This window comes from Salarias fasciatus, chromosome 15, assembly GCF_902148845.1.
Source record: "Salarias fasciatus chromosome 15, fSalaFa1.1, whole genome shotgun sequence".
Taxonomy (NCBI): Eukaryota; Metazoa; Chordata; class Actinopteri; order Blenniiformes; family Blenniidae; genus Salarias; species Salarias fasciatus.
Genome location: NC_043759.1, coordinates 7449363 through 7469588, shown reverse-complemented (window position 1 = coordinate 7469588; position 20226 = coordinate 7449363). Strand labels below are relative to the sequence as shown.

Genomic DNA, 20226 nt, shown 5'->3' with positions numbered 1-20226 from the left:
AGCATTTTCACCTGAAAACATCGTCTAAACGGGAACTGACTCCCTTTCTGGTGCGTTGCGCTTTGAAATCTTTGCTTTGGTGGCTTTTGAGAAAACTTGATGCTGTTTTGATTTCGAATGAATAAAAAACTGTGTTTCTTTTATTACACTGCGAAAAAAAGTGGAAGTTCACAAACCGTGTTAATCCACTCCTCCTCGCTTTGCGCCTCACTCTGATTTACGGGCTGAACTGTGTGGTGTTAAATCCCGGCGGGCAGAAAGCGGCGTCACTTCCAGCTGAATGGAGGATCAGAGGCTGACAGGCCTGGGAAAAGGCCCCGCCGGCCCGCAATCTGCACACACCGTTCTCACGCCGGGACGCCGCTTTGAAGTGTCCCACGGTAAATTAGGTGGCATGAGCCGGCCGGAGCTCGGACACACAGAAACAGACAAAGACAAAAAAAAAAAAAAAAAAAAAAGAGGTGGTGGACACACTGAGCTCGGCTCCAGCAGACACACACAGTCAAACAAGACAGAGACAGAGACTCACACACAACTTTTCTCAGCAACTTAAATCACTCAAGTCGACACTGATCGAAAACGCTTCATGTTTTTAAATCTCTCAGGGTTATTTCACTGTCTCCTGAGCAACTTGGGCCCCGTTTACATAAAGTTTCAAGTGAAAATGCACCTTCATTTGAAACTTTTACACACAAACATTTTAAAAAGGATGTATTTTTTCATATTGGGCCACTAGTGGGTGCTGTTGGTTGTTCATGTCATGAAACCACACACGTGAGGACAAATTCACTCAGATGAAAAAGAAAAAAGATTAATAACTACCCAAGTAATAACATTTTAATAAAAATCGCAATGCAGATTACCAGAGTGACTAGAAAGGATAAAAATACACACAAAATACAGGAGGAAATGACCAGAAAGACTCTAATAAAAGACCCCCAAAACATGTAATAAAGAGACACAAAAACCCCAAAGTTCTAAATCAACAAATACACAGAAATAATTAGAAAAAAATGACTCCAAGCTTTTCCTGTGTAAAAAAAAAACAAAAAAACTAACAGAACAAAATGCCACATACTCAAATAAAGCCTGTATTATTTTTTTAATAGCAAATGTTCAATAAGAGGACAGATAAGAGAAAGGAGGTGAAAATCAGTCGTCTTTAGTTTCAACCGCGTCCTCAAGAGGTCACTTCACCACAAAAATCTCTACGGCAACATCAAGGACACCATGTTACAAGGACTTAAGATCTCAATCCAGTAACCGTCAGGATCCTGAATGAAGGCCAGATCCTTCATTTACCTGTGAGGCAGACGACAGGGACAGAAAAAAACAAAAAACTTAGGCATGACTTCACACGCTTTACAAATATTTCAAGACATTATATGAGGAAAAAAATGTAATTAGATAGCCTATAGAGACAACAAAAATAGCAGAAGCCCTCAGGAAAAAGGTGGAAAAAGAGAAAGACATGTCTGTTATTAAAACTGGCATAATAATACAACAGCTGAAGCAAAAAGACCAAAATCACTTCAAAAATATTCTAAATCCACTACAAAAACAACTTAAACCATTCCAAAAAGACATCTACAGAGGTTACAATCAGCATAAAGACTGAATCTGAGCACAGAAATGTAAAAATGAAGACAAACACACAATATACACCACTTTTTAGGCGCAAGACAGACTTAAAAAAAAAAATAAAGTTTGGCATCTCGGTGTGTTATGCATTAAAAAGAAGCCAAAAATAGAGATATAAAGCAATCAGTAGAGAAAACATCAAAAAATATCAGAAATCTTTTTTGAATGGTTACAAAAAAAAATCACAATCCAACTAAAGTGAACAAAAAGGTTAAAAAATGACCACAGATAGAAAGAATTTTAATAGAAAATACAAGATAAAAGGAATAAAAATCCTCACAAAAATGCAATAAATTTGTAAAATTGCCATAAAGACAAGATCTAGATGGAGGAAAAAGTCCAAAATCACCACCAAAAAACAGACAAAACACTATTAAGTGGTTAAATACCCAATTAGATCTCACAGAGATTAGCAATTACACCACAGAAGAGGTTAGTGATGAGTAAAATTGACATAAAATCACACAAAAAAGTTCAAAAAGTCAAAATATTGGTAGAACTATCCAATTTGCCATGACATACACATGTAAAAACACCAGAAACTCAAATTTAAAACAGGTTAAGAAAACACCTTTAACAGTTATAACATACAAAAAGAAGAGAGCTGCCTGAAAATATAAGGACTTATTAAAAAAGCAACTGAAGAGACATTCCCATATAGTCGGTTAAACACTATATAAAAAAAAAATTCATAAACACACACAAATTTTTACATTTTCAAAAGATTTATAGACAAAAATGTAATGATGTAATCATTTCAAAACGTAAACAAAAATGAGACCGATGGTGAAATGTTTGTATGAATATAAAATAAAATACCACAAAAAGATAGATACACTCAAAGGATGTTCAAAATGGCAAAAAATGTCAAAAAGACATCAAAACTCGACAAAAGATGAAATATGAACACCGAAACTTCCAAAATCACACCAGAGACCAACTTTCAATATAAAGAGGATCTCAAACGCAGCAGAAACGAACACGACTACTGAAAAAACATCACGAAAAGGTGATTAGAAACACTCAAAATACCAGAAAAGCTCATAAAAAAAGTAAAAAAGACAACTGAGAAAGTTGTAATCTGCACAAAGAGGTTGAATCTGGAGAAAAAAACACTCAACTTGAGCAGCAGAGGTTCATCAGAAGCTTATTTATCAGAGCGGACGGCAAGCGCCCCCTGCAGGCGGACGTTTGAACTGCAGGACGAAAGAGCGTTCCCAGACAAGTGGAGATGTCTGATTGTTTGTTTGTTTGTGTTAAAGATAAACCCACCTGAGTCTGGCCTCTTGACAAACGTGACTCCTTGTTCCTCAAACACTTTGCAGGCGGCTTCGAGGTCGGGGACGGCGATGCCGATGTGACCTGGAACAGGAAGAGACGGCGGCTCAAACCAAAACCCCAGAGAGAGAAATCCACCAACATCTCAGACTAAAGCTGAAAAGCTGCTCACCAATCCTCGCGGTTCAGAGTTCCCACTGTTGTAGGACAGGTTTTCATCTTTCTCCGAGCCCCAGTTACTGTCAGACAAAAGCAGCTGGACGTCAGAGGGCTTCGATTCAAGGACAGTAGTTTTTGTTCCTCTTTGCATCTTGAAACTAATTTTGTCCATATCTGCAACATTTTTGTCTTTTTAAAGTACTTTTTGCCCCTCTTTGCAGACATTCTGCATCTTTGAGAAATGTTTCCTCTTTGCCATGATTTTGCCTGTTTTAAAAGCCATTGTTATTCCTTTTTGCAGACATTTTGCATCTTTTTAAGTTATTCTTGTTACTCTTTGTTGGTATTTTGCGTGTTTTGAAACCATTTTTGTCCTGTTTGCTGACATTTTTCATGTTTTAAAATCTTTCTGTACATCTTTGCAGACATTTTGCATCTTTTTAAAGTATTCTTGCCCCTCTTTGCTGGCATTCTGCATGTTTTAAAACCATGTATTTCATTTTGCATCTACTTTTTGCATCTTTCAGAAGTATTTGCTGTCATTTTTCATGTTTTAAAACAAATTTTGATCCTTTTTGCTGACATTTTAACACTTTTTTGTCTATCTTTGCAGACCCTTTTGCATCTTCTTAAATATTTTGTTCACCTTTGCAGATATTTTGCATATTTTTGAAGTACTTTTTTCATTATTACTATTACATCCTTTATTTAACCAGGATAAATCAAAAAAAAAAAAATTGATATAAAATATCTTTTCCAAGAGGGGTCTGGCCTGGCAGCAGCAGCCAGTTGCAAATACATTCATACGTCCAACATTAAAAACCAGATAGTTGTGGAGTATTTTCGGTCGGCTCTCTCGTACGCACTGTGTGAGCTCGACGGTGGCCCGGCGAGAGAAGGTCCACGCCGTCCTCTCCCTCACGTCCTCGGGGATGTCGGCCTTCTCCTCGTAGCCCAGGAAGTAGTTGGTGAAGCGCATGGAGGAGAAGTCGATCTTCTGCAGCAGCCTGGAAGCAGCAGGGGGGGGAAAGCGGCGGTCAGAGGGAGGGGGACGGGGTCAGGGAGCTGGGGTCAGGGGTCAGGGGTCAGGGTCAGACAGGACTCACGTCATGCCCAGGACTCCCGTGTAGAAGGCCAGAGATCGAGCCGGGTCCTTGACCCTGAGCATGGTCTGCTGCATCATGAAGTCCTGCACACACACAGATACACACACCCCATCAACAGAAGAGAAGATTAGCATTTATTTTATTTTTTATTTTTTTAAAGGGAACAAACTTTATCTCCTGGTGGGGGTCAATACCTCTAGCTGCTGGGGGAGCTTAGAGATTCAAAGTCACTTTGTGAAGTTTTACAAACATTTTCTCAGCATGCTGTGCCTGTGCAGGCTGCAGGGTTCCACTGGGCAACAGGTTAGACTGCATTCACACACACTCACACACACAATCAGACAAACTCATACAGACAGGAATATCACACACACACGCAGGGATATCAAATATACAGACACACACCCACACTCCCGTACCTTGGTGATGGGGTCGCCCTCCTTGCAGATGGCAGACACGGCCTCCTCCGTCAGCCCTCTGCTCGCCATGGTCCGATCCCTGCGTCCAACACGGCGCCTGCTGCTTTCAGGTGCGGCTCGGATATTCCAACTCTCAGGTGTGCCAACCCTCTCACGTGTTTTCCAGGAAAACTTCTTATCCTGAGGGTAAAAATTACAATTTATGGGGAAAAAATTGCACGATTATAGAAATAAGTTTGGGGACAGAGAATGATGAAGTTGCCTCATGGAAAAAAATTTTGACTTGGAATCTTATAAATTTCTGATCATATTTTTGTCTTTAATTATAAAATTGTGAAAATAGATTACATCCACATCCAAACTTTTATGAAAACCAGAAGACAAAAAGTGAAAAAAAAAGTTTTTGTTTTAACAAATGCATCACTAAATATTTTGTAAATGAAAAATAGAAAATAATTTATTCAAAAAAAACAATTTTTTTTTGAAAACTTCAGCTTTTTTCATGGCTTGTTAGTTTAAAGCTATCCAGATAAAGAAAAAAAGAAGAATCTATAACTGTACAAGTTCAGACTTAAAAATAAATGAAATACTATATAGTGTTCCCATTGGGATTCTGACTGTCTTTGAACGCATCAGCCTTGCTCTCGCTTCGGGAAGAAGCTCAGATGTTTCTGAAAGTTAAATGTCTGGCATGACGGTTCATCTGCTCAAAATGTGCTTTTTTAAAGGCTGTGTTTTTTGTACTGAAAACAGACAAAAAGGAGAAAAAGAATATAATGTTGCAGAGCAGCAGGAGGGATGCAGGGGGGCGTAGGAGGAGGAACGGGGGGAGGTGAATGCAGCCAGAGCTCCTGGACAGATTCAGCTGCAGGTTTGGACAGGTTCACTGTAACACACCCTGCAGTTTTCAAGAGCCACTAATTCCACTGGCAGCAACACACCACCAACCGGTGGTGGGTGGAGGCCTCTGAACTCACAAAGACTTCAAAACCAGGGAAAAAAAAACCAAAACCCCACACACTGCTCAGAAAAGAGGGGGCAAAAACGTTGGGATTAATATAAAACTGCAGTTCATCAAACAATCATGGTGTTTCAGTTTATGATTTTAGCTGTCCTACTTATTCACATTTCCCTATTGCAATTGAAGGCAGCACGAGTTGGGAAATTTAATGTATAACTTATTAAGACGAGTGTGCTAATATTTGGTACTTAACTCTGCATTCTAGGCTGATGAAATTGTTGAGGTCAAATTCTACTCTCAGTGCCGTCTAAGATTTAGAGTCAGAGGGAGGAACTTTTCAATTTCCCATTTTAATTTAGGAACAATTGCGCTGCAGTGTCAATGTAAAATGGATAATAGTTAAATAGTCTTTCTGTGGTTGAAGTTGTCCTGTTGCAGTCATACGAAGCTCCACAAATGTTTCGCACTCCAAAACAGGAACGCTCCCACTTCCCAGTTGCTCTTGAATGCACCATAAGAATGGCGAATTGAAGATATGACAGAAGAAATTCAATTAATCATGTATGCTGAGCAAATGGTTTTTTCTGAAACACATTTGTTTGAAGCCATTCAATCTGATACACTGGATGAACTTGTGTAAATCGAAACAGAGTCGCCACATCAGGTCATTTCAAAACAGTAGCCTTTATTAAAAATGTGAAATTTGAACAATAAAGAAAACAAAAAATCTTTCCTTTTTTTTTCCCCCTCAAATTTCCAAGAGAGAACAGAGTGTCGGTGCTGAAGTGCAGCACTTTGAGGGCCACGGGGTGCGTGAAGAGTCCCGTGGTCGGAGTGGAGAAGATGTTACCAGATAAATTTGATTTTGAGAGTTTTCCACCTGCAGCCCAGCTTCCTGGGCTGCAGGGTGTCCAAATTTCAGCGGCTGGCTGCCTTGTGGCTCTCCAGCAGCTGCACCACCATGCGGTTCTTCAGCGCGGGCAGCTTGTTCCCGTACTCCTGCCGCAGGACGGCCGTCAGCCGGAGGCGGAGGCCCTGCAGGCTGGGCCGGGCGCCGCAGTGCGGCACGTTGAGCAGCGTGCCGAAGAAGTCCTGCCACAGCTCGCTGTGGGGCTTCCTGGGAGGGGGGGGGGAGAGCCGGTTACAGAGGTCGGGTCACATGTTTACCCAGGCGGCGCCGTGTCTCACCTTCTGAACACGCCGTTGGTCTTCCACACGCCGCCTTCCTTCGACACCTGCATGTACGTTCCAAACAGCATGCAGTGGACCGTCCCCGCCACGCCAAAGTAGTCGGTCTGCCAACAGATGAGGGTCGGTCTGAGTTGAAATCTGAGTTGAACCTTCACTAAAACCTTCTGGCAGCTCTTCCTCACCTGGTAGTTCCAGGGTTTCCCGGACAGCATCTCCGTGCACTGGAAGCCCGACGTGAGACACCTGGTGGTGAAGGCGGTGCCCGGCGGGAAGAGCTCCATGTCGATGCTCTGGCCGAGGTCGATCAGCACCAGGCCGTTGTCGCCGCCGTCCGGCTCGAAGCTCCGGTCCTCCAGGAACCTGGAGGAACAGCAACGGCTCGGTTAACAGAGAGGCGGAGGAGTTTGCGGGTTTATGTTGACGGATGTGATGTGGAATCCGCCCGCCGCGGCGCTGCTACCTGTCTCCCAGCAGGAAGTTGTCGGGCTTGACGTCGCCGTGGACGATCCCGATGCTGTGCAGCTGCTCCACCATGTGGAGGATGCAGGCGGCGAAGTACATGACCAGAGGCTGGGGCATCACTTTGTCGCTCAGCAGTCTGTAGATGTTCACCGCGTCCTGGAAGCATCGTGAGGGGAAGTTAAAACGCGTCGCCTCGGGGGAGCGTGGGTGTGAAGTGGGCGGCGTCCGGCGCGTACCAGCAGGGTGCCGTACTTGTGCAGCTCGCCCAGCAGAACGCTGCCGTTGCGGAAGAGGTGAGCGGAGCGGAGGCTGCTGAAGAGGTGCCGGACGCCGGGCTGCAGCCGGGCATCCAGCCGGCTGTTGATGTAGAACTCCCAGGGATTGGCCGGTTTCTGAACCTGCAGGAGAAACGGGAGACATGCGGAAATATGACCAAGTGTGATGGTTTCATCTGCCGTCCTCAACAGACCAGGAAAGGGTGTCAGATCAGTCCTATTGAAGAGGCCAAAAACAGTCCAGACTGGTAAAGTAAAGCCATAATAAACTTTACATTTAAACTTTCAAGTCTTTGTTTTGTTGTAGTTCATCGTATACCTGATGAAAACATCTCAATTTATCCAAATCTGAATGCTTAGCACCAACAAATAGCTGCAATCTTAACATAAAGTCAATTTTCATGATGCAAAATACAGTAAAATGTAGCCTGTTGTCTTCTGCATATTTTTACAAACCTGCCCTGACAGCGTGGCCTTCAGGCTAATGCTAGTTAGCGAGATTTCCCGGCAGCATCACTGACGTCTCGGCTCGTGTCTCTGCTGTTTTGTGTCGCTGCTCTTAAGAAATGTTTTCAAGATAGAAAGTCTTTTATTTGAAATTTTAAAAATTTACTTGGTGGTTTGGCGGGCCGCACTGGAACTTCATGTGGGCCAGTTTTGGCTCACAGGCCTTATGTTTGACACTGCTGGTTTCAGAACAGCAGCAGATTCTCCAAACAGAGATCCATCCAGACATGCACCTAAGCAACTGACATTTTTCTGTTTTCCAAAGAAAGTTCTAAAACTTGCAGTTCTTAAGCTTTTTTCCACATTCAGGCGATTTTATTATACACAGATTGCAAAAATGCAGTTTTATCACTTTAAAAGTCCTGAATATTCTTAAAGTTCTCCCAGATTTGAATTTCTCGCTCCCATCATCACTGAACTGGATGAATCAAAGCCTGATAATCGGTTAAGTTTTCTTTATGGATGAGTTAAAAAAGTCAAATCAAAGGATTCGTGTCTTGATCTCACCTTGAAAAATCATCTTGTCGGAGGTCAGGGGGTCGGTCACCTGGTAAACCGTGGCGAAGGCGCCTTGCCCGATGACCCTGTCGACTCGGAGGGACACCTTCCCTGTCGGGGGAGGAAGACGGCTGGTTAGAGCGGTTAACCCCTTCGCGGCGAGGCAGGGTGGGCGCCGGCTCCTCACCCATGCTGATGGTGGTCCTGGGGGTGATGTTGGGGACGTCGCACTGCCAGGTGAAGCAGTCGGGGTGTTCGGTGAGCGGCGGGCGCAGGCTGGACAGCAGGTAGGAGATCAGCCGGCTGTCCCAGGGGTCCGACACCAGCCGCGGCACCGGGGGCCCGCCGGGCCCGGGCTCCCTGTCCGGACTCGCCATGGGGGCGTCTGTCGCGCTGGCCGGCGCCGGGCTCATGGGCACGTCGGCACAGAGGCGCGGCTGCTCTGGACTCATGGGGACGTCGGGGCGGCGGGGGCCGCCGAAGGCGTCCGGGCTTTTCGACAACATCCAGTTGGGGTTCAGCTGTCGCTCCGGGCTCATGGGCACGTCGGCACAGAGCCGTGGCTGCTCCGGGCTCATGGGAACGTCGGTGCCAGCGGGCTGGGGCTGCCGGGCTGGCGGGCTGCTCCGGATCCTCCAGGATCTCAAAGAGCTGGCTCCGGGGCCGGGCCGAGGCCGGGAAGGCGGGGATGGGGGGCCGCTCGGGGCTGGCGTAGACCTCCCAGCCCTCGGCCGGGCAGACAGTGTGGTCCCTGAAGGAGAGCACGGCCGGGGGCGGCGGCTGCACCATGGTGGAGGAGGAGGCGAGGCAGGGCGGGGCCGGGGGCAGCGCCTCCCCCACGATGGTGCCCTGCCCGGCGGAGCCGGACGGCAGCAGGCGGCTGGAGGTCTCCGACAGCTTGTCATCGCTCGGACTCTGTTCAATGATCGGGCTGGAAGTGGGGAGAAACGGCAGAGGAGCAACCTTACTGCTTTATTACTGACTACACACACACACACACACACAGTCACAATTTGGTACCTGAGTTTTTCGTCTGACGTCTGAAGCCGGCGTCTTCTTCGGCAATTGTCGCCGTCACAGTTGTTCTCTGAGGGCAGAATTTGGGTGAAAACATCAGGAAAAGTAAAAAAGAAGAAGAAGAAAAGAAAAAATTCCCCGCGTCTCTCCACCTTGGTCGCGGTAAACGATGCCGCCTGCAGAACTCCTGTGTGCGAACGGCGTGGAGACGCAGTGGGCCAGCATGGCGAAGTCCGTGGTGCTGTTGGGACAGGCGGCCAGCGAGTGGAGGGAGTTGTAGCGGGCGCCCCACATGGTGCTCTCGTCCGGCATCAGGTCCGGAGGCGTGTCCTGACGCCGAGAGGACGGAACATTGAAAACCACCAAACACTCCCAGGGGAGGTGCTCTGTTACGCAGTGATCGGTTGCCATGGTTTCGGCTGTACTCACGTTGGGTTGTCCGGCTTCGGCGCCGTGATGTCGCACAGCACTCGGGCCGGTTTCGACTTCTCTGCCGCAGGAGGCTCGGCGGCTGCGGCGGCGCTGGACACACGGACAGAGGAAAACAGGTCAATCAGCTGTTTGGTCAAATGGTTCACAGGATGATTTTAAAGCGAGACGCTCTGCAGGAACCTTACAGTCAGTCTTCAGTCAGTTTGTAATCAATATACTGCTTTCCAGAATACAGACCGGTCATGGATGATGAGTTCGAGCTTTGCAGGAGCTCATAACGCACTGGCTGATCAGAGGGAGTGATTTTCCGTATTTACCTGCAGTTTTCTTTGTTGTCCTGGAAGATGGTGAACGCAGCTTTAGCGGGAGGCGCCGCCGCTGCACAGACACTTCCTGCCATTCACAGAAAACAGGACGAGAGGTTTTAATATTCTGATCAATCGGGATTTGACGCGCTGGATTCACTGTGACAACAGCTACTGATCGGCTGATGATTAGACTCCTTTTGCACAGAAATTCGGAGTCAGCTGTGAGTGAAATTCCTATTTACCGTTCGGAACGTCGAACTCCTCCCTGTGCGTGGCGTGCAGCATCGACGAGCGGCTGAAGGGTTCGTCCAGGAACGTCGGGGCCTGGAACATGTCCATGATCACACCTGGACAGAGATCGGGTCAACAATGAATGTGAGCAGCGACAAGTTCCCCGTTTTCCCTCCCGTGGGGGGGCGGAGTCGCACTCACCCAGCGCCTCCCGGGTGTTGACGGTGGGCGAGGGCAGCGCCCGCGAGGGCGTGGCCTGGACGAAGCCCAGCGAGGTGTTAGGGGTGAGGTGGGAGAGGTTGGCCGTGCCCGTGTGTGACGCTGAGGGGGGGGGGACAACAGACGGGTCGGCGCTGGACGTCAAATACTTCCAATGTGTGCACAAAAACCTCTCAAACTCACCGTCCAGCTTCTCCTCCGCTTCCTGAGGCTGAGCGGCAGACCTGAGAGCAGAAAACCGGATTATTCTGTTTCTGTTGCTGAATCTGGAAGACGAAGGGGAATGGAAATGTTTCCGCTCACTGCTGCGTCACGCTGTGGTCCTGTGGGTGAAAGCCGGCGGCGTCCGGATGGAAAACATCCCCAAAGTCCAGGCGGAAGGTCTGCGGCTGTTCAGGCTGTCCGTCCATCCTGCTGTCAGCCGGCTCGGGGCTGGGGGGGCCCGGCGAGGGAGGCTGAGGAACGGCGGCGGCGATGGCGGCCTGCTGACGGAGGGGGGCTCGGTGAGCAGTCTCAGGCCGACGGAGCGCCGGTCCGCTCGGTCGGGGACGCTGGGAGGGATTCGGGTCGGAGGTCGTCACCCCGGCGGAGACGGGCTGCGATGAAGGGAGACGAGGCAAAAGCGGCGTGGAAATAAATCCAACTTCTAACGGAAATCACGGCACACACACTTTTTCGACCACATTTTTCATTTACAAACACAAACAGTCAGTTTACACAGAGAAAGTGTTGGAAGCTTGGATCATCATTTCTGTTTTCTATCAGTATTAATTAGAATCAACTGCATTTTATCACTACAGCCCATTATTGACCTGGTTGTCAGTGACGAGGCAAAGTCCGTGAAAAAGGAGAAGAGGAAGAGGAACTCACTCTCTGAGACAAGCTCTGACTGCCAGAACCTTGGAGGAAGTTCGTCAGTGTCTCCATTACTTGTTGTGCGGCCTTGCCTATTTTCCTTGGCGTGCTGGCAACTGGAAGCAAAACAGAACCAGGTTTTATCAGGATTTTTCTCCTTAACCCTCCATACACACAGATTTAAAGGCTGAGGTGAACTTACTGAGCTTCCTCTGCTCCTCCTCCTGTTGCTCCTGGAGCTTTTGGAAGTACCTGGCGGCTCGGACTCCTCGAAGCAGAGCTCCGACCCCTCGCAGCGGAGCGCGTCCGCCTTGTACGCCGACACCGACCTGGGCAGCGCTGGCGGCCTTGCTGGAGGGGACAATCTCAGAGCGGGACACCCCTGCAGGGGGGGGGAACCGCAACACCAGAGGTCAGTTTACCAAACCTCAAACATCTGAGGTCACACTGGAGAGGTCTGCAAACTCTGGAGACGCACCCTGCAGAGAAACCGACAGAACCAAACAGGACCCGACAGAAATAACTGACTGACTTTCCACTTACGTTATCGTCATACTGTGTGGTGGCTTGGAAGGACAATCCACTGACGCCTGGAAGAAAGAGCAGCAGCGTTTCAGCAGATTTGAAAAACAGGAGGTGGAGAATCTTTTTTTTAATGATCATGGAGATGGATATCATGATGGAAATTCAGAACACACACCACACACACACAACACACACACACACACACACACACCTTGCTCTGAGCCACAGGCTGATTGATCAGATCCAAGTTCTTCAGTGGATTCGACTTCCTGCTAACAAAAAAAAGAAGAATAAAAAGAAAAAAAAACACGTCATGTTTCATATTGATTAAGGGACAAAATCAAATCAGAAACATGTCAAAAGCGTCTTACCTGGTCCTGATGCCGGGGCTGTGGTTCTGGCTTGAAACTGCTGCAGACGAGAGTGTCAGTGGGTTAACTTCAGTCTTTCGATTTAAAAACACCCCTGGGATCACAGGCCTCCGCTTGGTGACCCTCCCCTTTTTCCATCTGCCTCCCTCTGGTTGGAAATCTCTTTCACACATTCAGAATCGATTTCCTCTCTACTCATTGTCCAAACCGCATTCCCAACCTCTTCTCTCTCATCCGAAGCTTCGCTTCCTCCCCTGCAGGGCGTCATCCTTGATAGATCACCCTCACCTCTACATCACTTCACGGCTCCATTTTCACAACGATTCAAGCAAAAAACGCATTTTGTTTGCATTTGACTTTCAGAAAACTTTCACATTAGACAGCAACATTTTGAAAACAATGTCCACATGGACACAAAAAGCCCAATGGAAGTTTCCATTTTCACTTGAAAACCTTGCAGTGTAAACACCCTCTTTAGCTGCCAGACAGCTTCTCTGTGGCTTCATCACTCAACTTCAATGATTCAGTATCCGTCTGCGCCGTCACCTGTATTCATGGAGGACTGTGTCCGCCGGCTGGGCTTGGTTCTCCAGGCTTTCTGGTACACCGCGTCAGCCTGTTCATTCATCCCTGTCCGTTCAAGCTGCCTGCGCCCAGGCCACGTAGAGGGCAGCGGTCCGAGTCCCGATGCCCTGGTCGAAGATGTAGCCGTACACCCGACGCCGGGTTGGACTGATAGCCCGCCTGGAAGATGGACGCAGGAGGGGGGAACGGTCATGTCGCTGACAACAAGGCCGACTCTGATCGTGTCACTTTCACAGAACGAAGACACAGCAGTCACACTTACACATTTGATGCAGTAGTTCACGTATCTGACGTCGTCGGCATATCGCTCGGCTTTGATATATCGTTGGGACCACAGCTTCAAACACCAGCGACATCTCACCGCGCCTGTCTGCAGGCAGCCTCTGCTCCAGGTGCTGCACGAACCTGGACAGGAACACAGGCCGATCAAAACCGAGTCAGCTCTGCTTCAGGCATGTCAGGCACAAGAATGGAAACGCAGCCTCTGGATCGCAAATGGGTCACCCACAATTTTTCTGATATTTTCTTCAGGCACAACAGTTTTTGTTTTGTTCTTTTAAATTAATTTCTTTCTCAATCACATGCGATCTGTAGTTCCCCCACCAGCAGCATTGAAAGAGCAAAACTAAGTGTTTGATGAAATGCTGAATTCCATCTAAAGCAGGAGGATTTCATCTCACCTGCCAAATACGCTGACATGCAGGACTTGAAGACAGTGTGTGAAAGCGCAACATATGCTGTTATTCCTCTGGAATTTCTAGATGATGAATGTATGAAAATCTTCAATCTCTGCGCCGGCTGCCTCTGTGTCAAAGCATCAACTTCAAATCTGACTTCTTCTCTCTAAAGCTTAAAATAGTCTAAATGTCTCTCAGATTTACTTGTAAATCTGGAACATCCAGATCAACGAAGTTCTCAGGAAGAAGTTTACTCAGTGCTCCAGAAACCAAAAAATGATTTGCTCAGAATTTCCAGTCGTTTTATTTGTTTAGACCTTTCTTAATCACATTGTTTTAATTCATTCCCTTGCAAAGCAATGTGTCCTTTCGTCAGAATTACTTTGGTATGCCTAAATACAAATATACTGTACAAACCCATGCAAGAGATGAAATTCAGTCGAGAATGAAATTACAGATCAGAAACTACATGTATAACGAGATTTTGTGTCATATTTCTGATTGAGTTGTTGCTAGAATTTGCCTCTTTTGGAATCGAACTGTTAGCACTTTAACTTGCATACAAGTAATCTGAAATGACTTACTGATCCCACTGCTCCAGAGGATCGTCCCCGGTGTATGATGACAAGGTACTCTCGAAACGCCTAAAAGGAAAGCGGATTTACGATATATTGAAACCTTGGAATGCATACCGTTTCTAAAGTGCTCTTGTGAGCCTTGAAGCTAAAAACATGCTAACGCCACGGACTGTTGTGATGTTCAAAATGTGACTTACTGTAAGAAAAGGGCAACATCCATTTGAATTCCAGTTAAATAAAATGTTACCAAAGATATTAAAACAATGCCTTGACTCGTGTACGACAAATAAGGTTACTTTTTGTTACTAAGAGGATCATCAGTAGGTTTTTGTTTCGTCGGTTTCTTCGAGTCGCTGTGGCTCCGCTGAAGTTTGAAATTTCGGACTCAGCCAATCATGTGCACGCTGCCTAAAGACCACGCCCCCAAACTGACGGAACGAGCCGAAGAAATCCGAAGATGAGGTGGGTTTCTGTCCAAAAAGCGCTTCTACACGCTGGGCTGGAAAAATAGTGTTGGGAGGGTTAATATAAGTTTTTTTACAATATTTGGTGGGTTTTTAAAAATTTTATACCCACTTTTAAATCCCCCCAATGTGCCTCTCAGCGTGAGCCAGGCGGACCATTTCTACTCTGCCTCTGATTGGCTAGAATTCATGACATTCGCTGATTTGATTGGTCAACGTACGTGTTGCGTGCGTGTACATGAGCGCGAGCGAGGGAAAGACAGCTGCAGCTTACTGGCTTTCAATGTGGAGGATACCCAGATGAACGACAGACCTACCAGGGAGACTAAAGGTAAATGAACCCGGTTTATACCTCTGAGAGAAATATTAACTTTATGTTATTAGCAGTAGCTGGCAGCTAGATGATCACAAGGCTAACCGTGAGCTGCTAATGTTTATAACACTAGAAAGCCAGCAACATTTCATCCTATTATTATTTGCTAACACGTGGTGGATTCCTCTGTTTTGTTTGATACAGATAAAAAAGCCAAGGAACATAACGTCCTATTTCTACTCATTGAATTAAATAATGGCGAGGCAGCTCAGACAGAGCCAGATGTTTCTAGCAAGTGAGCTGAAGAGAGGCGGCACATGTTGGTTGAGTGGCATAACAGAAAGAGAGACACAGTGGCCGTTGAAGAAAGTGGTTTTCAAAGTCAGGACAGAGAAACAAACTAAGGTCTTGAAAGTGAAGAAGGGACGTACAAGCAGAGGACACAGAATCCACGTGCATCAACAAGCACTGGGCCATCTGGTGTGTGTGCCTGCAGTTAATGAATGTTCTGCACAATGACTCTATGCACAACTTCACCACTTCCTGAACTTCAGGAGGCTCCTTGTTTCATGTCTTTCATGATAGGACGAGGTGATTAATCCAGGTGTCCCAACCTCTGTAACAACAGACACACCTGCATTAATCAGCTCATCCTATCATGAAAGACAGGAAACAAGGAGCCTCCTGAAGTTCAGGAAGTTGGTTGAGTTTTTTTTTTTTTTCTCTCTCTGTTGTTTCTGTTGTCATTGTTGCCTCGACTCTGTTGTAGTTCTATTTTGTCATTATAAGAAAATTAATCCCCGATTGGATGTTGTATCATTGTTGTTACCAATAAGTATTAAAAAAAAAAAAAAAAAAAAAGAGTGGTTGAGTTTGCATAGAGCCCATAGGGCTCGAAAGGAGACGTGATATCTTGCAATGCATTGTGGGCAATCGGTCCTTTGCAGTTGACGTCACGCTGTTGCATTGTGGGATTGAACCGCCATATTCCCGGGCCAGGTCTCGCTTGCGAGCAACTATCTGTGATTCACGTTTTTGAATGCAGCATTATTTTGTCCAAAATGGGAAGATCATGTTGCAAGAAAGGCTGACATAATAGCTCATGTCGATGGAATAGGACAAGGACAGACGGCAATTTACATTTTTTACAGTTTCCCACGTAGAAAAGAAATTACGGAGAGCAGACTGAGGAAATTATAAAGAGATGTCGGATGGTGTGGGTCGGAGCAGTGAGACGAAAGAGCATCACTTTCGACTCCATATCTGACAACATGCTTGTTTGCTCTCGCCATTTTCATAAAGGCAAGTAAGCAAGTTTATTTGTTTCGATGTTACTGAAAATGCAGTTTCTTTCTGAATGAAGTTACATTAGTGCAGCTGCAGCTAGCCTCACCCAGCTGCGAGCCAACTTCACATGTACACTCCAGTCAGAGGGCAGTAGAAATGGGATAATCTCTACATGCTAAATCTGTTAATTTTATTTCTTCATCTTAAATTTAAACATTATCGAGGGAGTGACTTTAAAGATCCAGTCAGGCCTGCTGTCCAAAAGAGAACACGTCATGTCAGTTCTGTCCTCACAGACAAGTAGAGACAAACACACACTGCCTGGTACACTGCAACAAACATCAACACATCAGCTCTGATTCCCTTTTGAAAATAAACATACAGTCGTTGATTTGTTTGTTATAACTGATTTACAACACATCCTAGAGGACATCAGAGTCGGCAGCAAAATATGTCAGATGATGGTAACATCATCTGACATATTTTGCTGCCTGAGAAACAATCAGCACAACAACAAATCCATCTGCGCTTGTCTATAGTTACAGTCCTTGTAACTCACAATCTGACCTGGCAGCATGTGTGATTAACCTACCAGTATGCAATGTCATGCAAGCATCCAGTGTTTATTAGCTTTCTCAATAAAACCTAACCTGTGTTTGCAGGTCAACCAGCCTATGAAATGATGGAGACTGATCCAGACTGGGCTCCATCCCTACATCCGGGACACACATCGGTCACACCGACCAATGCAGCGCGCTCTGTAGGCGACGTAGGCAGAAGCAGCTACGGAAAGTGTCACCGCAAGCACCAGAGACGGGAGTCCGCCGGGATGCAGAGACTGGAGAGCTGCAGACCGAGGAGGGGACGTCGGAGCCTGGACAAAATCAACAGAGTGAGGACGTGACACCTGATGCTGAGGAAGAAAGCAGTCAGCTGGTCACAGAAGATGACACACACACACACACACAGCACCAGTCAGGATGCCACACAGACTGAATGTGACCTCTGTGAGTTGAGGCGTGCAGAAGTAAACCGCCTGTTGAAAGAAAACGCTGAGCTGCGGCACGAACTTGATCAGCGCCGAATGGGTGATGGCTTCTTTGAAGAGGATGATGACAAAGTACAGTACAACACAGGTCTCCCAAACCTGGCAGCTTTTATGGCCTTATTCCGTTTTTTGATGCCTCTCATGCCCACTCAAAGGAAAATTCTCACTCCCTTTCACATGGTTCTATTAACCTTCATGCTTCTGCGGTTGGATCTGCCTGTGCAACACCTTGCTCATCTTTTTCGTGTTTCCCCAAATACGGTGTACAGAACATTTAATGAAATGGTGTCGTTCATGCATGCGAACTTGAGGCGTGCCATTACATGGCCTGACAGAGACACTCTGCACAAAACGATGCCTCACCAGTTTGCGGAAGCCTTTGGGCACAGAGTTGCAGTGATTATAGATTGTTTTGAAGTTTTCACTGAGAAACCCTCCAATCTGAAAGCACGTGCCCAAATTTTTTCCAGCTACAAGCAAAACCACTCGATGAAGTATTTAATGGGTATTACACCCCGGGGAGCCATTTGTTTCTTATCGAAAGGCTGGGGAGGTCGCACCAGTGACAAACATATCACATTCAACAGTGGTTTTCTGGACAATTTGTTACCTGGAGACATCGTCTTGGCTGACACAGGTTTTGACATCCAGGAATGTGCGGGTATGATGTGGGCGGAGGTCAAACTCCCAGCATTTACAAAAGGCTGCTGTCAGTTAGCAGCCAGAGATGAGGAGGAAACGAGGAAAATAGCACATTTGAGGATTCATGTTGAAAAGGTCATTGGAAACATCTGTCAGAAATATAGAATCTTGTCAGGGACCATACCCGTACACATGATTCTTCCATGTGAAGGTGAAGAAGTAACACTGCTGGATAAGATTGTAACTGTGTGCTGTGCCCTGACAAACCATTGCCCATCAGTAGTGTAGTGACATGGACAGTGAGTGAAGACTGGATGTAATATATATGTATATAGTTTGACCACGTAGGAGTGAATGAATGTGTGCATTAATAGAAAAACCATATAAAAGATTATTTTTCTTGTATCTGTTTGAGCCTGTGAGTATGTGTGTGTGCATGTTATGCAGTGTCGTGCAGTTTCTATAACGTGGTCCTGTAGAATACGTGTTATTTACATATAGTCAGACATTATTCTTCTCCACAGATATCAGCAGATGTTAAGACCCACCAATGCAGCCAAAATTAACATTCCCAAGGAGTTTGATGGTGACAGGAGGAGGAGGAGGAGGAGCTTTAAGGCAGCCTGGTACCACATCCACCCATGGCTTGTGTATTGAACAAACCCAGACTCTGCGTCTTGTTACGCATGTAGACATTTTAGCTACAAGTCAGTTCCGGGCTATTTTGTTGCTCTACTAATTGTTCGCTTGAAATTGTTGTGTTGTGGTGTACAGCATTCCTCCCATGTCATTAGGGCAAATATTTAAAACTTCATGAAGTTCTTTCTTATGAATTTCCACTTTACAAAAATTATTTTAATGTGATTTTCCAATGGATTTCATCTTTTGTTCTTTTGTTGTAGCTGTTAAAAGTGACAATTTTTTTATAAGTTATAATCGATGTGTTTTTGTGAATAAAAAAGTTTGTTCAATTTTGATCTCTCTTTCCCTGTCAATGACATTTTTCAATTACCTCAGTCCAGCAGGAAGTATCTGTTTGGGCTTGACTGCAGCTTTGTAGTTGGTGGTCTGTTTTGTCAGTTCTGGGCCAGTGAGGGACAGAAGTTCCTCCATCTGCTCAGCACTCATGCGGAAATACTGCTGATGGCGCCGGCTGTCGAACCTCAGTCCAGCGACGAGATGAGTTGAGTGGGTGAACCCAAAACCGTCATCTTCTGCTGGTGCCTGTCAAGGAGAAGCAGCAGTGCAAGTGTTCTCCTCGTCCTGATACGCAATGTATCTGGAATATAAACCAAGACAGACTGCTGAAGAAGTATATACTTGAAACAAACATCGTGGTCTTTGGCAAATACAGTTTTTTTAGAGAAGGATTGAAGTCCCAAAAGTATTACAGATGATTAAGCATACAGTAAACCCTGAAATGAGGGCCTCCACGGTCCTTTGACATTCATCATAATGGACCTTTAGTCCACAAGTTCACAAAAGACACCGTGTTTCCAGGGGATGTATTTCGGTCTGTGAAAGAGCCACGGTCGCAAATGAAGGACTCATTGGAACGAGACGGCTGTTAGCTTCAGTTAAAACAAACCAACTTGCGATTTAAGATACTGAAGCTTGGTGTCCGCTCTTTTAGGTGTGTCAACAGTAGAAAACATGTTCTTGCACACAAATTTCTCTCAACAATTTTCCGTTTCAAAAACTTCTCCATCACTATCCCGCCGTCTCACGAGCCTCAATGCTCCTGGTCACTGTCACCTGTTGCATCAAGTACAAACTAGTTAAAAACCTACTGCCACCTACTGATGTGAAAGGGTATTGCATACATGCTTTTTTTTGGAATTGTTTCATTGTTATATATATATGGCTACCAATGCACCCATAAAACAAAGTAATTACTCTCCCTTACCTTTAGGTATAGACCAATAAAAACTGACATGATTATTACTTATTACATAAATCTGTGATTGATTACTGGACTCACACACAGCTCCTGTTACTGCTTAGTGTTTCTCGCTAGTGAGTTGTGCCTGATAAGCCTAGTTACACATACAGTATTTACTGTATGACTATTACTGTGCGGACATATGTCTTAATTGTTTCTGCCAATAACTCAAAGACATGGAAATAAGTGTTGAACCACTTCAGAATGATTTGAGCAGGTCTTTCAACAGATTCAT

General features: G+C 45.9%; 3 protein-coding genes across 3 annotated transcripts; 1 reads left to right on the top strand and 2 right to left on the bottom strand.

Annotated features, from left to right (window-relative positions):
- Window positions 1-1087: 1087 nt before the first annotated feature.
- On the bottom strand, window positions 1088-4725 carry LOC115401934 (lactoylglutathione lyase-like). Its single transcript, XM_030110322.1, has 6 exons — window positions 4604-4725; window positions 4185-4267; window positions 3945-4085; window positions 3092-3158; window positions 2914-3003; window positions 1088-1302 (listed from the first exon to the last, which is right to left on the bottom strand). Exons 1-6 carry the CDS (start codon window positions 4670-4672, stop codon window positions 1267-1269), a joined length of 486 nt encoding a protein of 161 aa, XP_029966182.1. The 5' UTR covers window positions 4673-4725; the 3' UTR covers window positions 1088-1266.
- Window positions 4726-6343: 1618 nt separating this feature from the next.
- bub1 (BUB1 mitotic checkpoint serine/threonine kinase) lies at window positions 6344-14639 on the bottom strand. Its single transcript, XM_030110790.1, is given in 30 exon segments — window positions 6344-6681; window positions 6753-6859; window positions 6938-7115; window positions 7216-7373; window positions 7454-7628; window positions 8521-8608; window positions 8685-9060; window positions 9116-9428; window positions 9518-9584; window positions 9667-9844; window positions 9944-10036; window positions 10132-10138; window positions 10264-10339; window positions 10497-10601; window positions 10687-10806; window positions 10888-10928; window positions 11008-11300; window positions 11575-11675; window positions 11762-11824; window positions 11827-11941; window positions 12103-12149; window positions 12296-12356; window positions 12456-12495; window positions 13002-13050; window positions 13053-13104; window positions 13106-13187; window positions 13286-13368; window positions 13370-13445; window positions 14302-14361; window positions 14493-14639. Coding segments are annotated over 30 exon segments (3426 nt in total). The 5' UTR covers window positions 14516-14639; the 3' UTR covers window positions 6344-6482.
- Window positions 14640-15001: 362 nt separating this feature from the next.
- Window positions 15002-19026, top strand: LOC115401959 (uncharacterized). The gene is made up of 2 exons (XM_030110360.1): window positions 15002-15090; window positions 17022-19026. The coding sequence occupies exon 2, from the start codon at window positions 17270-17272 to the stop codon at window positions 18335-18337; it is 1068 nt and encodes a 355-aa protein (XP_029966220.1). The 5' UTR covers window positions 15002-15090; window positions 17022-17269; the 3' UTR covers window positions 18338-19026.
- Window positions 19027-20226: the final 1200 nt, after the last annotated feature.

Coding starts and splice junctions, on each gene's coding strand:
- LOC115401934 (XM_030110322.1), bottom strand. CDS start 4,672: ATGGCGAGCAGAGGGCTGACGGAGGAGGCCGTGTCTGCCATCTGCAAG. Junction 4,086..4,184: donor ACGGGAGTCCTGGGCATGAC/GTGAGTCCTGTC, acceptor TGCTGCTTCCAG/GCTGCTGCAGAAGATCGACT. Junction 3,159..3,944: donor GCCACCGTCGAGCTCACACA/GTGCGTACGAGA, acceptor TTTGTCTGACAG/TAACTGGGGCTCGGAGAAAG.
- LOC115401959 (XM_030110360.1), top strand. CDS start 17,270: ATGCTGAGGAAGAAAGCAGTCAGCTGGTCACAGAAGATGACACACACA.